General features: G+C 37.4%; 1 protein-coding gene across 5 annotated transcripts in view; it reads right to left on the bottom strand.

Annotated features, from left to right (window-relative positions):
- The window catches only part of Cip4 (formin-binding protein 1-like Cip4), a 34,742-nt gene that overhangs the window by 7,326 nt on the left and 14,361 nt on the right, over positions 1 to 13,055 (bottom strand). For all 5 annotated transcript variants that reach the window (XM_071770619.1, XM_071770621.1, XM_071770620.1 and 2 more), the window contains exons 2-6: positions 7,797 to 7,912; positions 4,945 to 4,995; positions 2,716 to 3,022; positions 2,289 to 2,435; positions 1,488 to 1,844 (exon numbers count right to left, since the gene is read on the bottom strand). In XM_071770619.1, coding sequence (XP_071626720.1) covers positions 1,488 to 1,844; positions 2,289 to 2,435; positions 2,716 to 3,022; positions 4,945 to 4,995; positions 7,797 to 7,912 — 978 coding nt within the window. The remainder of the gene's footprint in view (positions 1 to 1,487; positions 1,845 to 2,288; positions 2,436 to 2,715; positions 3,023 to 4,944; positions 4,996 to 7,796; positions 7,913 to 13,055) is intronic.

The following is a 13,055-nucleotide window of genomic DNA, read 5'->3' as shown; positions in this document are numbered from 1 at the left end:
GTGATAATATCCCAATTCATAGCCCGTGACGATTGGAAACAAGAAGACCACAGGCAGATTGAACCATCCACCAAATTAATAGAAAGTACAGAAGAAAAATAAGTTATGTTTTTTGTTATACGAGACAAATGAAAGACTGATTGCAAATTGTAGTCCAAAAGTATAAAAATAAAAGAAGATACAGTATTAAACTCAATTCATAGCAATTTTTATCAGAGTTTATCAGACTTTGTTCTTTCTGTTACATTAATTTACGAGTTAAAATGCATAAAAACATTCAAAACATTAATTTCAAAAATTTACACATACAGAAATTTAAAATAAAGATTAAATATTTATAATGTGTATTATAATATCGGTATACCTATCATTATATTATTATATTATTATAATATAAATATATATATTACATATAAATAAACATTATATAATATAAATATTAATATGCTATTTATTAAATCTTGTATACTAGCAGATAGTGAGTACAAGACATTATTCTGATTTTAATTGCAGTCTTAACTATGATTAAGATTTTGTGTTCTCCAATTGATTTTATCAGTATGAGTTCATATTATTACATATGAATAGAGTTTTCTGTATCGCAAAGCTCTTATAAATTATATAGCAAAATCATTTCAAATAATAATAATTTAAAAATGCAAACCGCTTCAAGTAATCATAAGATAACAGTGCACAAAATAATAATTGAGAAGTCGCTTGTAAATAACGTAAATAACTGTAGCCGGTCGGAAGAATACGGAATCTACTAATGTACATGCGCAATAAAAATACATGTGCATATAAGAGCAGGCCTGTCGGCGAATAAGGAGATGCAAAGTATACATACGTAAATGATAAGTTAAAAGAATAAAATAATACTTCAAAGGATTGTCGTGCATGCTGCAGTAAAAAATCATCTCCAATATTCTTAGCAATTATCCTTTCCTTCTCACGACCTCGCAGATGCGATAAATAAATAATGCAATAAATTATGTTAGCTCTTCTTTTAAGTCGTTCGAGTCCTCGGCTTACAACATTACGAGTCGAAAACAATCAGAAATTATTTTTGTCAGTATACTAAAAAAAATCTACCAATTATGTAATTATGATATATGCAAAGGAATTATTGTGAAAATTTATTAGATCGTCCAGACTCGACGACTTCACAAGAATAATGCGTATAGGATGTCTGAAAAAATACCGTTCTAATTAAAATTCGTAAATTCAGAATAATTAATAATAAATAATTATATCAAGTTTATCTTGCATTAAATTAAAACGGAGAATTACAAACAGAATTCAGAGAATTAAAAAAAATCCGCGATAAAAATGCAATTATTTTTCCATATTTATCAGCAGGTTTCATTGAGAACATTTATTAATATATCTTTTCTCAGTACATCCTATGCGTTGTAACGCTGCACCAATCCCAAAAGATCCCAAAAGATTTGCAATAATCTTTCAGAGCAATACGGACGAGTATCTACCTTATTACTGCCGAAGATCCCGAAAAGGCCGACCCTCTTTTTGATCTTGCCACCGGAGACGGTGCCCTTGACCGTGAGGTGATTGTGGATCGGCTGCATGACCGGCTGGGCCAGTTGACTGTTGCTGTCGTAGTTCTTGGCGACTGATAGGTCTTCAAAGGGAAAGTCTCCAGGTGGCTGGAAACCACTCTTGTAACGTTCTATTACCAACATCGTGTCCTCCTTCTCGTTGATCTCGTTCGCCGCCTTCTCAATGCCATCCAGGCACTGAGCAATTATCGGCGCCACTGCCCGCTCGATCTCTACCGATTTCATCATGTAATTCCGCATGTTCTTTATCCTTTTCTCGTCCAGCTCCTGCGGCAAAAGCGTGACGTATAAGAGAGAATTACCAATGAGAAAAAGTAATTTGAACATTGAATTGAGTGAGATAACATTGTAATAATTTCCAATTAGGAAATTAATAGATACTACTAATTTATTAAATTGATACATTTGCAAGTACACAACTAAGCAAACAAATTAAAAATTTTTTTAGCTATTTTTAAAAATTTAATTAAAAGTTAGAATTTTGCGATTAATCAGTGCGAAATTTAATCCATGATTGTTCAAGTTTGACAAATATGTAATCATTTCAAACCTTCTTTTTATCACATTAAACAGTTCTTTGAATCTTTATATGACGACAAAAGGGAGAATACCTTTCCGAATATTACATAAGAATTACGGACAATATAAAAAATATAATAAAACGGACATAATAAAACGTGGACACAATCGTGCACAGTTATAACAAAGTACCTGAAGATGTTGAAACACTTCCGGCATCGCTGTGTGGTAGTGTAACGTCTGCATGTCATTCGTTTTTTGCAGCTGATTCGCGTACTCCGTTTTGGCTTCCTCGCTCTGCTGGGTCTTCATCGTCATATTCATCCTCTGCTTCTCAACCTGCTCGTTGCAAAAAAAGAAATTGGTCATCATCGAACGTCAATGTACACAATTTTCATCAATCGTTCATAATTTAAAGGCACAATTTCTTCGCACGTTCTATCTATCCGTGGAAAAATACAACTTGAGATTCTATCTATGTTCCGTTGAAATGATACTATACTGACGTTTCTTCCCACTTATTGTATACATGTTGGGCCACTTTCAGAAACGAAGAGAAATACGCCAGCGAGACCTAGTCAGGTTTATCAAACGATAGGAGTTTTTTTTTATCACGCACCTCTGCTCTTGAGAGATTGAGATCCGCGTCCGCTCGCTGATAGTTCTCCACGGCGCGCTCCGCTTCGCGGAAGGCCTTCTCGTAAGCCTTCCTGGCACGCTCCAGATTGCCGATCTGGCCGGCTAGGGTGGCCATCAGCCGCGCACCCTCCTGCAGATGCTTCTTGCGATCCTCTTTGAAATCCTTAACCAGGATATTGAGTTCCCGCAGAACGTTCGCCTGAAGATTCTCCGCGATCACCTCCCGCTGACCGGCCTGGTCGTTCACTTCGTTCAGCTCCATTTTAAACGCCCGACAGGGACTATACCTGAGAAACACAAACTTCGTTCTTCTCTTTGTTCTTTTGCTCTATGTTTACTTTATTCATTTTCTACCTTCTCTTTACGTGAGATTTATTTTCGTCTGATTAAAATCTTTTAAATCTTTTCTTTTTATTTTCTTAATATTTTCAAGTCCGCTTTTTATTTTCTACTCCCTTAATTTTTCCTTAAAGTTTTCGTTTAATACTTTGCTCCGTCATTTTTTGATTAATAAATTTCTAGTTTTTCTTGTCGAGAAATCTTAATGACCTATTTAAACAATTTTGAACAATTTGGATTGTGTACGCAAACTCTCTTGCCTTAGTTATAGATAAGATGCCTTACTTGTAGATAACGTTAGCTAATTTAACATAAATGTTTTTTTTTTAATTATATAGTGTAATCGTTACGTACATGACAAGAATAATTTCTGATCTACACAACGCCAACGCAGGCTGATTTCACAGAATGAGAGGAGCTTAAATCTCGGCCCACGCCGATTAGTATGACACACTCTTTATACTACTTCATAAAAAACCGACCGGGAGAGCGGAAATTTGTTTTGCAGAATTAAACTTATAAGGCATCTCGCCTATATTGCGAAGTATAATCTCTCTGTAAAATTAACACTTTATTAAAAAGATTTTGATATATAATATAAAATTCTGGCTCTTCTCTAACGAGTTTCAGAGTTCCTGATTACGTTTCGAAAAGAGGTTTGATGATTAAGTGCAAAAAATAGAAATCTAAAGATGTAAGGTGCTAATATCACGTTTTCATTGCACAAAAATTGATTAACTTTCGAATTTCGATCAGGATTCGATTCTAGGTCGCGAGATAAACAGACTCTGCTCACGTTTCTTTTTCGTTAGAGTTTTGCAAAACGTGTTTGCGTTGACGTTTTGCTAGTTTGCGGATATCGAACGAAAGAGTTTCGCGCGAGAACGAAAAACGGGAGCGAGCCGTTGCCGGAGAAATTCTGTTGAAGCAAAATTCACTTCGCTTTAACTCTGATTTTGTTTTAACTCCCGTTTTATTTTAACCCTGACCTAACCACGCTCCTATGCGCGCTTAATTACTCGCGCGGTGCGCATTCTGTGCGTCGAATCAGAAAATTAATTATGCCTCCGTGAAAAAACCCGGAACTTATAAAGATCGGTAGAAGTTTCCTACGCAGAGGAAATATTTTCCATATACCTTTCGTAAAAAAAAAAAAAAAAAAAAAAAAAACCACACCTCAGGAATCAGAGGCATTGATTGCGCAGAGCTGTGACTCAGCAATTCTCCCAAGCTCCCCAAGCTTGACGACCAATTTCAAATTTACGTTATAGTATATATATCTCCATTACAAGATCATTTCACAAACACGATGCAATCATTGAAATGCACATTGCAATCCGCCGAAAGATAGCCCAGTTTCTCCGCACGAGCCCCACTCGTGCGGGGGGTGCAGTTTGGAATATAAAAATTCCTGTGATCAGGTGGACTCGAACCCGGTTCTCGGGATTACGAGCCTGGCGCTTTACCACAAGACCACACTGCCACCCTACCTTTCGCTTTAATAAATCCTGGTTATATGTTCAGAAATACGACGAAAGTTCAACGTTCATTGCACAGAATATATATATATATATATATATTTTAATTACGGAATATAATTTTTATATCGTAAGAGGCGTAAAATATGTACCCATGCTAATTAACAATATTTCGCTCTCAGAAAATTACTATAATTCCATTCATCATGGTGTAATTATCTACTTCCCTCGATTGGCCACAGTGGTGTAATTCATCTCGACCGCGGCGGACAATTTAAATATGTATTTATTGCTCTTTGATGTTTTGTACACATATACGGATACAACAAATTATCTGAGATCGCCGGTAACTCGAGAAGAGAGAGTACGCGCGCATGTAGCTTTATACTTACTGATAATCCTCCTCCTCCTTCTTCTTCGGTTGATAACTCTTCACGAGACGCCTGCAACAGAGACGGGAGAAATAAGATTATTATTGATGCACGCTTCTCACGAAGGTGAAATGACATCGCCGGAAAACGTTAGGCGAATAACAGAAACTATTAGATTACCCGGAAATAAACTGCTCAGAGAAATGATCTCTGTGTTATCTCTGGGTTTTTCTCATTTACAGTTTTTTTTTTTAATCCAGAGAAAGTTGAAACATATATTATAATTTTTAATACCGTCTGACGAATTAATTTCTTCAGATGAATAAAAGATAAAATCAAACTTTACATATTTTTAATATCATTTTACTTTATCTACAAATTCTACTAAAAGTTAGATTTGTATTATGTAGAGTAATCTGATAAATACAAAGAGATATCATAATTAAATCATATAGTTCTAAAATCATACATGCGAATATTCATTCATCAGCGAACAAAAATAATAACTTCTTTAACGCTCGCTATGGCCAGATTTGAAAAATCTTTGCCGTAAAAAATGCTACATTTTTAATATTTTTATTCAATGTAGTGCACGTTACAATTATGCATACGTAAAATGTATTAAAGAGACTTGCTGTATTCTGTATTCTAAATAATAATTCTACACACATGTGACGCGAACGTGTTAAACAACGATGCAATTATAATAATATTTCAATAGCAATATACAAGAATACGCTTCAAAGAATTGCAACATCTCGCAATTTCCACACGCTCGCTTCCTTTTACGTGAAAAGCCGCTGGGAATTTACTGCAATGCGCACGCGGTCATTCCGGTCTGTCGAGGTGCATCGAGGGGTCAAATCGCGGATTGTGCCGCCGCGCGGTGATCGAAGAAATATCAGATCGCGAGTGCGCGGAATTATTTTCGGTCGCGGCGCAGATTAAAACGGATCTGGGCGTGCCGTTTTAATTTTTACGGTGCGCCACGTCGGTCTATAAATACACTATCAAGCTGAATCTCACGCGCTCTTGATACAGCGGAGCAACGCGAAGAGGAGAGGAGAAAAAAGAGGATGAACGAAAGAGAGGAAGAAAACAGCGGAAAGTCGCTTGTATCAGGATAATTCCTGGGCAATAAAATATTTTGGAATTTTCCAAGAATCATCCAAATACACGGATCCTCTTCCCGGCATTTCCCCGAATATTCGGATCCTGTTACGTCGAATACTCCGGATAATCCAACAGTTACTTGACGATCGCGTAATTTTTTGGCGTGTTACACGGAGTCGAGGCAATTTTCCCAGAATCGTCCCAGAATACGCGTGCAATGACCGCCGCGATTTTGCACGAAAGTGAATCGAGGGTCGGGCTAGACGCTGGAAATTGCAGCGCATCCAAGACGAAGGACGCGGCGATGATTCGTAATGCAGCGGGCAAGAGCGGCGGAACCGTGCGCGGCGAAGCGCGTGAAATCATTTCTCGCCAGTGTTGCACGCTCGGCGCTAATTAATGCCTTCGTTTTATCAAAATCGATTTTGACGGACATAATGCCCCGTACATTTTCTCATCAGACATGCAAATTTAATTGCAAATTTATGCAATTTACGATTAGTATATAACCATTCGATTGTACAACGATAATTGTACTTACACTGAAGTAATTATCACTATAATTAATTATTAAATGAAAGTTATTAAATAAAACATATGAAAGATCACGCCTCGGAGTCACGCAACGGCAACGGAATAAACGTTTTCAAATAATGTTTGATTACTGAAAGAGCGCGTGAGTTATTATTATACTCCTAAACGTCTAAGTCGCGCCCAAAAACAAAGAGTGATAAACATATCTGCGTCCCAATAAGTCTATATAGAATTTCATTCCGACTATAACTTTCGTGGATTATACCAAAGGGCAGACTGTGCAATTAATTACGGCTAATGTTGCGCGCGGCGCGCGACAAACATTTCTCGAAGTGTGCGACGAAGTAATTAAGCGTAATGCAAAACGGAGTAATTAAACGGCCGAAGCGGTTAGATTTCGAGACACCCGATAGAACAAAAGTATACGCTACAGTGGACGGCATTCACAGAACGGACAAGGGATTCCTTCAACACTGTGTTAGTCGCTACAGATCTCGCCTCGTCCCTGAACCCACGGGGTGCGTGAGACACGCTCGTTATACAGAATGTCCCATTGAAATCATTTCGCCTCGGATGTCTCACCCTTTGTCGGGGCACTTAAAAAAAAAAAAAGAGGAAAGAAGTATCATGTACGTCGACTTGCACGACAGGGTTTGGCAAGGTGCAAGGTGTACGACAGCGCCGAGGGGCCCTGCGCACCTGCCATCGATCCCCTCGATCCCCTCTTTCTTCTCTGTCACTTTAAATTATTTTCAAAACCAGTAGAAAATGTTCCTTTGCTAATTTTCCTTTTAACTTTGCTTGCATCTTTGTGTTCCTTTGTCTTTAAGAAATTGGTTTAGAAAGAAAGAAAAATAAAAATAACCAACTATAAATAAATTACTGATAAATAAAAAACGTTGAGATAAATTTAAAATTTGTTCTTGTAATTTTTTGTGAGAAACTACTGATACAGAATATGTCCCGAATTAGTCGCGTAATAAATTGAAATGCAGACTTGAACAAAATTGCTTTGGGAAATATTTTGATCGTAAACAATTATAATTGTTTTTTAAATATTAAAATATCTCTATAAATGACAAATGAAAATATCCGTATTAAATACGCAGAAACAGGTGCCTTGAAAGTGTCTGAGTATCTTTTACATCCATTTCTCTCTTAATTATCCGTATAGACCGTATATACCTCTTAATTTAATCTTAGGAAGAAAATGTTATGTCTCTCACCTGAGTTTCGCTGCGTATTCGAATTCGATCGCGCAACGATCGCGTATGAAGTGGCCATACCTCTCGAGAAACTCTATCCCTTTTTGCGTGTGCAGGGACAGATTCTCGAACTGGTCCTGTAAACACAGACAGAGAAAATTATAGAAAAAAAAACAGTATTTAATTGTATACAATATTTAAAGATAAGAGACTTGCTTAGAAAAGAATATTGAATAGCCGATTTAAAGACCATTGACAAAATGAGATTTATCATATTCTGTATTTATGCTTTTATGATTCAAAGGGACGTAAAATGGTCATTTGAGTAAACATATGCAAAGAGATCTTAATCGAGATTTATTCTTAAGAAAAAACCTTTGCCTTTTATTTTTTTTAATTTTTTTTTTCGATTTCTTGGAACACGTTCGTCTAAATTGTCGATTTCGCCGCCAAGAGAGTGAAGACTTTTCTCCGTCGGACGAACAATCCGACCGTATCTATCGCGGTCGACGACTGAGAAAAACCTCTTGGCACACATACGCCCCTCGTTTCCTCCTCCTCCACCTCCAACCTCTTCCATCGCCACCGCGGGACAATGAGGAATTTCGCAAGCAAACGTGCGCGGAAAGATTTCTGAACGTCGTTTAGCGGCTCGGCACGAAAAGTGAAACTGGACGTATTAACGTTCAGTTGTCCAAAGTGAGGTACACAAACGAAGTTAGTGCGCGCATTCGCAACTTTGATGACATATTACAGTTAGCATCGTGCAAACTAATTCTCTGTATATTCGCGGGATAATGACTATTCGCCTTACGTGTTTGTAAACCAAACCCGCAATTTTCCCCACCACCGACACTCAATCTTTGCACATCTTGTCAGTGATGAGATAATAAGTTTATTGAAGTTATATTAATAACGGACATAATAATAATAATTTGAATAAATATAGCTCTTACAAGACAATCAAGTTCTACAAATGTCTGTTCGCCCCTTTCCTTGATCTCGTTGTTGCATTAATCTGTTCAATTACGGGACAGAATTGACATTGTATAAAAGTTCAATGACGCTACCGAGTTCGTTTTCTCCTTATTATAAAAAAAAAAGTTTCCTTCCCATGATAACTTGGAAAGTTGGGTAATCGAATGAAACACGATACTGATCGAGATGTCTTCGTCTCGGGGTTTCTCACTCACTACTATTTAAAGGGGAATGCGAGCTTTATCGTTCAAGGACGATCCTATCTTTCGACATTTATGCCACGGCTTAAGGACAAATCGGGTCGCCGTTGCAGCGTGGCAGAAAAAGAGACAGAGAAAGAGAGAGAGACGAAAGATCCACGGTCCACGCTGGCTGGCATTCGAAACGTGTGTTACTTTCATTTCCAACCGAGCGGCCATTCAAGGGCCACGCGACTTCTTACGTGCCATACGTGGTGCGCGCGTCCTTCTCAGTCTTCTTTTGCTGATGTGTCTCACCTTGCCGCGTTACAGCGCGAACAAAAAAAAAGAGGGACCAGATCTCGACCGGAACACCGAAGTCACGTGTGCGCGATTTGCGGTCCGGTTAGCCGGCCGAACGGCGCGGAATGAAAGAAGGAAGTCGCGCAAGATTTTTCTTCACTCGACCGTGAATAACTTAATAAGTAAAATTAACTCTCTCTCAAGTGAGAGAATAAAATCTTTAATCTATCCTGACTGCGTTCTATAAACGCTCGAGAGCAATTAAACCCAGTCGGAAGAAATTTTTAAGCGTTTTACCGTTTTCCTTGCTTCTTAATTTAAAAGCCGCGTAGAAGTATCGAATTCCTCAGCTGGAGTCCTTGATTTCGTAGTCTTTGAATTGATAAACACTTGTATTATAAATCATGCATAGCATTAGCTTTATCAAGATTCTACAACCGAATCTATATTTCCCAAAGAAATCCTCTGATCCACAAACTTTAATTTCTTAATTACCAGTTTATTTGCCACCTTCTTACGCCGATTTATCACTCTTTATGGATCCCCCTCGCGCGAAAAATGTATAGAAATAATACAATCGTAACGCTACCAATCGAAACGATGACGTCCTAAGTCTGAAAATAAAGCAAGCGCGTTTGCTCCTGCAGAAAACAAAAATGGAGCGAGACCGAATTGGGCGATTCCACGGACCAAGTGTTGAACTGTAAATTCAATTCGCGATTTCCACGGCGATTTTCTTCCATTCGTTCAAGGTTTACCGGCTTGCGCGCGGCGAACTCCGAGTCGCACTCGCGAGTTGCAATCGCGCACGGACGAAGTCACTCGTGCGTCTCTACGTCTCGGATCGGAACAACTTTCTCATTGTGATAACTGTATAACGCGGCTCTCGTGGCTCGGCAAGTAATTTGCAATGAAATAACGGAGAACTGGTAGCGCAGGTGATAGTCCGCGTATGCCGCGCGGCTTTCGAACACACACGCGCGTGTGGAACGGCGCAGCGTGCGTGGAACGACCGGCGGTGACGGGCAATCGCCGGTTGATCGGCCGTCGTTCTTTTCTATCCACGCGAGATACCCGGTCCGGTAGGTATCTCGACGCCTGATTATTAGATTCCGTTTTTCCTTCGCCGCCGGATATCGCGAACGCCGATAACGCCGCTAGGATTGCGAAGCACGATCGCGTATCGCATATTTGAGGTACTGCAAACTTGGGGCCTATTCAACGAATTTGTACACAGCCTGAGTCACACTGGAAACAGAACGTAGGTACTCCCGCGATGTTTACAGATATGAAAAAAAAAACACGATTTTTCCTCGATAGTGCTAAATACTTTGAGTATGTATGCTATTATTTAATATAAATTAAATAAAAAATATTTTTATCCTGAAGGTTCCTGTTTGATTTTAGATTACCAAACTCGAAACTCAAATTTCAAAACGATGAATTTATTTTGATGTCAATGTAATGTACAAAAATAGAAAGCCATATGTTCCATATACATATACGACGTTTCATTAAAAGAGACGTTAATAAATTTGATAACTCTGGAAAAATAATTTTGAAGAAATTATTGTATATATTCATCATGCTCGTCTTCGGAAACTTTCAAATTGTCTTCCACATATTGTTTTCGCATCTTTAAATTTACGAAATATTTAAACATTCTATTTTCTGCTGTGATATATTTGAGAGAGTGAAGAGTTTAATACCTATTTATTAAAAATAATGCAACACAATTTTTAACACGTCGCATTCAAATGTATCATAATTAAAATATACTAAATATTCGTAGTATACATGTAAGTATGCTTGCAAACTGATTATTTCTCTATAACATATCTCATTTGAATATACTTTAAAGATTAGCACGATTGAAAAGTAAAGAGATTACTTTCGCATTGATATTTGAGACCATCCGTATTATGGCTATTTCAACCCTTGATATAAAAAGAATCGATGTTTGGATAGTATCAAGCGCGTGTGTGCCCCAAAGTATATCAATAACGCTCGTAATTCAACGGATGACGTCACCGTCGCTTATGGGCTGAATCGATCATACGATTTGATGGAGAAACAAATTAAATTATATTCCATTATGCCGAATCGGCCTGCTCCCTCCTCCTCCACCCTCGCGCGGGGTGAGTGCTAACCAATCCTGCGTTTCGTCCGCAGGTCGATACACGGGAAAACGCATCGACAAGCTATGACTCATCGCGGTGCGAGCTTCTCCAAAAAGGTGCGCTTGCAAGGAAACGAAAGGCTCGAGTGATCAATCTCAGAATCAAATTATCGCAATGGTGATAAAATTCAAAACAAAATCAATTCTCAAAAAATATTACTGTCATAACCCTCTCTTTACTTTTCTCAATTTTCTTTTTTCTGTGAGTGATACGTCGCAATGCGCAAATATACGAAAATCGAGACGTAAGCCAAGAAGATAAAAATTCCAGAGCGATGAAAGAATTCAAGAAAAACCGACCACATAGATTACATCGTGTTATAAAAATTTCAAATATGCTAAAATAAATAAAAAATATATTTGTTTATTTATTTATAAAGACAGAGAGAGAGAAAGATAGAGAGAAACTTCAGTTTTTGAGCCTAATAATCCCAAGCATGCTTGAAAAAATTCATACTCTTCGGAGTGGAAGAGTGCTTCCGTTATTTTCCTACTCTTCTTCCTTCCCTAGATTTTGGTACAGCTCGCGTCTGCAGCAGCAAGCTGTAGAGGGAGATACGACGGAACAGGGAACATTTATATGAAGGCGATCAATAAGAAAAGCGTGCCTTCTGAAGTCAGAGCGAATAAAAATGTACATCGTAAAAATAGTTCGAAAACTATAAGAGTCACACAAGGCGAACCTACCATGGGTTCGAACAAGTGTGTATTATGAGTCACGGAACAGTACCGGGGGTAGCTCCCACACCCTCCACCCTATTGATCTCACATTTCTGTATACTCATGCAACTCAAGAGGGACGAATGAGAAAATAAAGTACGAGCAAGACAGACACAACAGTTAGGAAAACCAAGTGGGGAAAGGGATACACCATGGGGCAAAGTAGCGGAAATAAGAAGTAATATTGCGGGAGAATGATGTGTAGCGCTTACAAAGAGTATTTGAAATCTATATATATATATATATATAACGTTCTTCTTTAATAAAAAAAAACCCTAGACTTTAATTTGTTCAACTATTTAATTTTTAAATAAGAAAATTAGACTTGAAGCGTATCAATTAATCGTTTTTCTCACAGAAGTGTGATTAATATTGAAAAAATTTTCTTTGTAAATTTTGCTGATATCTCTAGTTACATAAGATTAAATCTTCTACTCGATTTTTATTTCTATTCCGTTTGTCTGTTACCGCGTTTTATCTTTGTATGTCACAAGACAAGACAGATGTCAAATTATCGAGGTTTTATGAAAAACATCAAATGTTTCTATAAAGTTATGTTCTCGTTTTTTTTCCCCCCAATAAAGTGCTACTAGATATCCGATGCGTCGTTAAAAAAAAAATTAGTAAATACTGCGACCTAATTTTTTGTAATTTTGTGGTATAAAAGTGTTGAGATCGCGCGCGTAAAATCGATTTTAAATATTTATAAAACAACTTTATAGACAAAATATAAAATATTTTTGTTTAACAAAAAGATTTTCTGCACAAAAATTTCTCTTTTTATCATTTTTATTCCAGCACATATTATTCAATTTTATTTTTATTTTAATTCAAAATATTATATTTTTCTTTTTGCCGAAACAAATAATAAAATTGTTAATTGTTAATTTTGTCAGATAAATTTAATTTCACAAAAGGCAA

The sequence above is a fragment of the Temnothorax longispinosus genome, chromosome 2 (assembly GCF_030848805.1).
Source record: "Temnothorax longispinosus isolate EJ_2023e chromosome 2, Tlon_JGU_v1, whole genome shotgun sequence".
NCBI classification, from domain to species: domain Eukaryota; kingdom Metazoa; phylum Arthropoda; class Insecta; order Hymenoptera; family Formicidae; genus Temnothorax; species Temnothorax longispinosus.
This window is presented reverse-complemented; position numbering and strand designations above follow the sequence as displayed.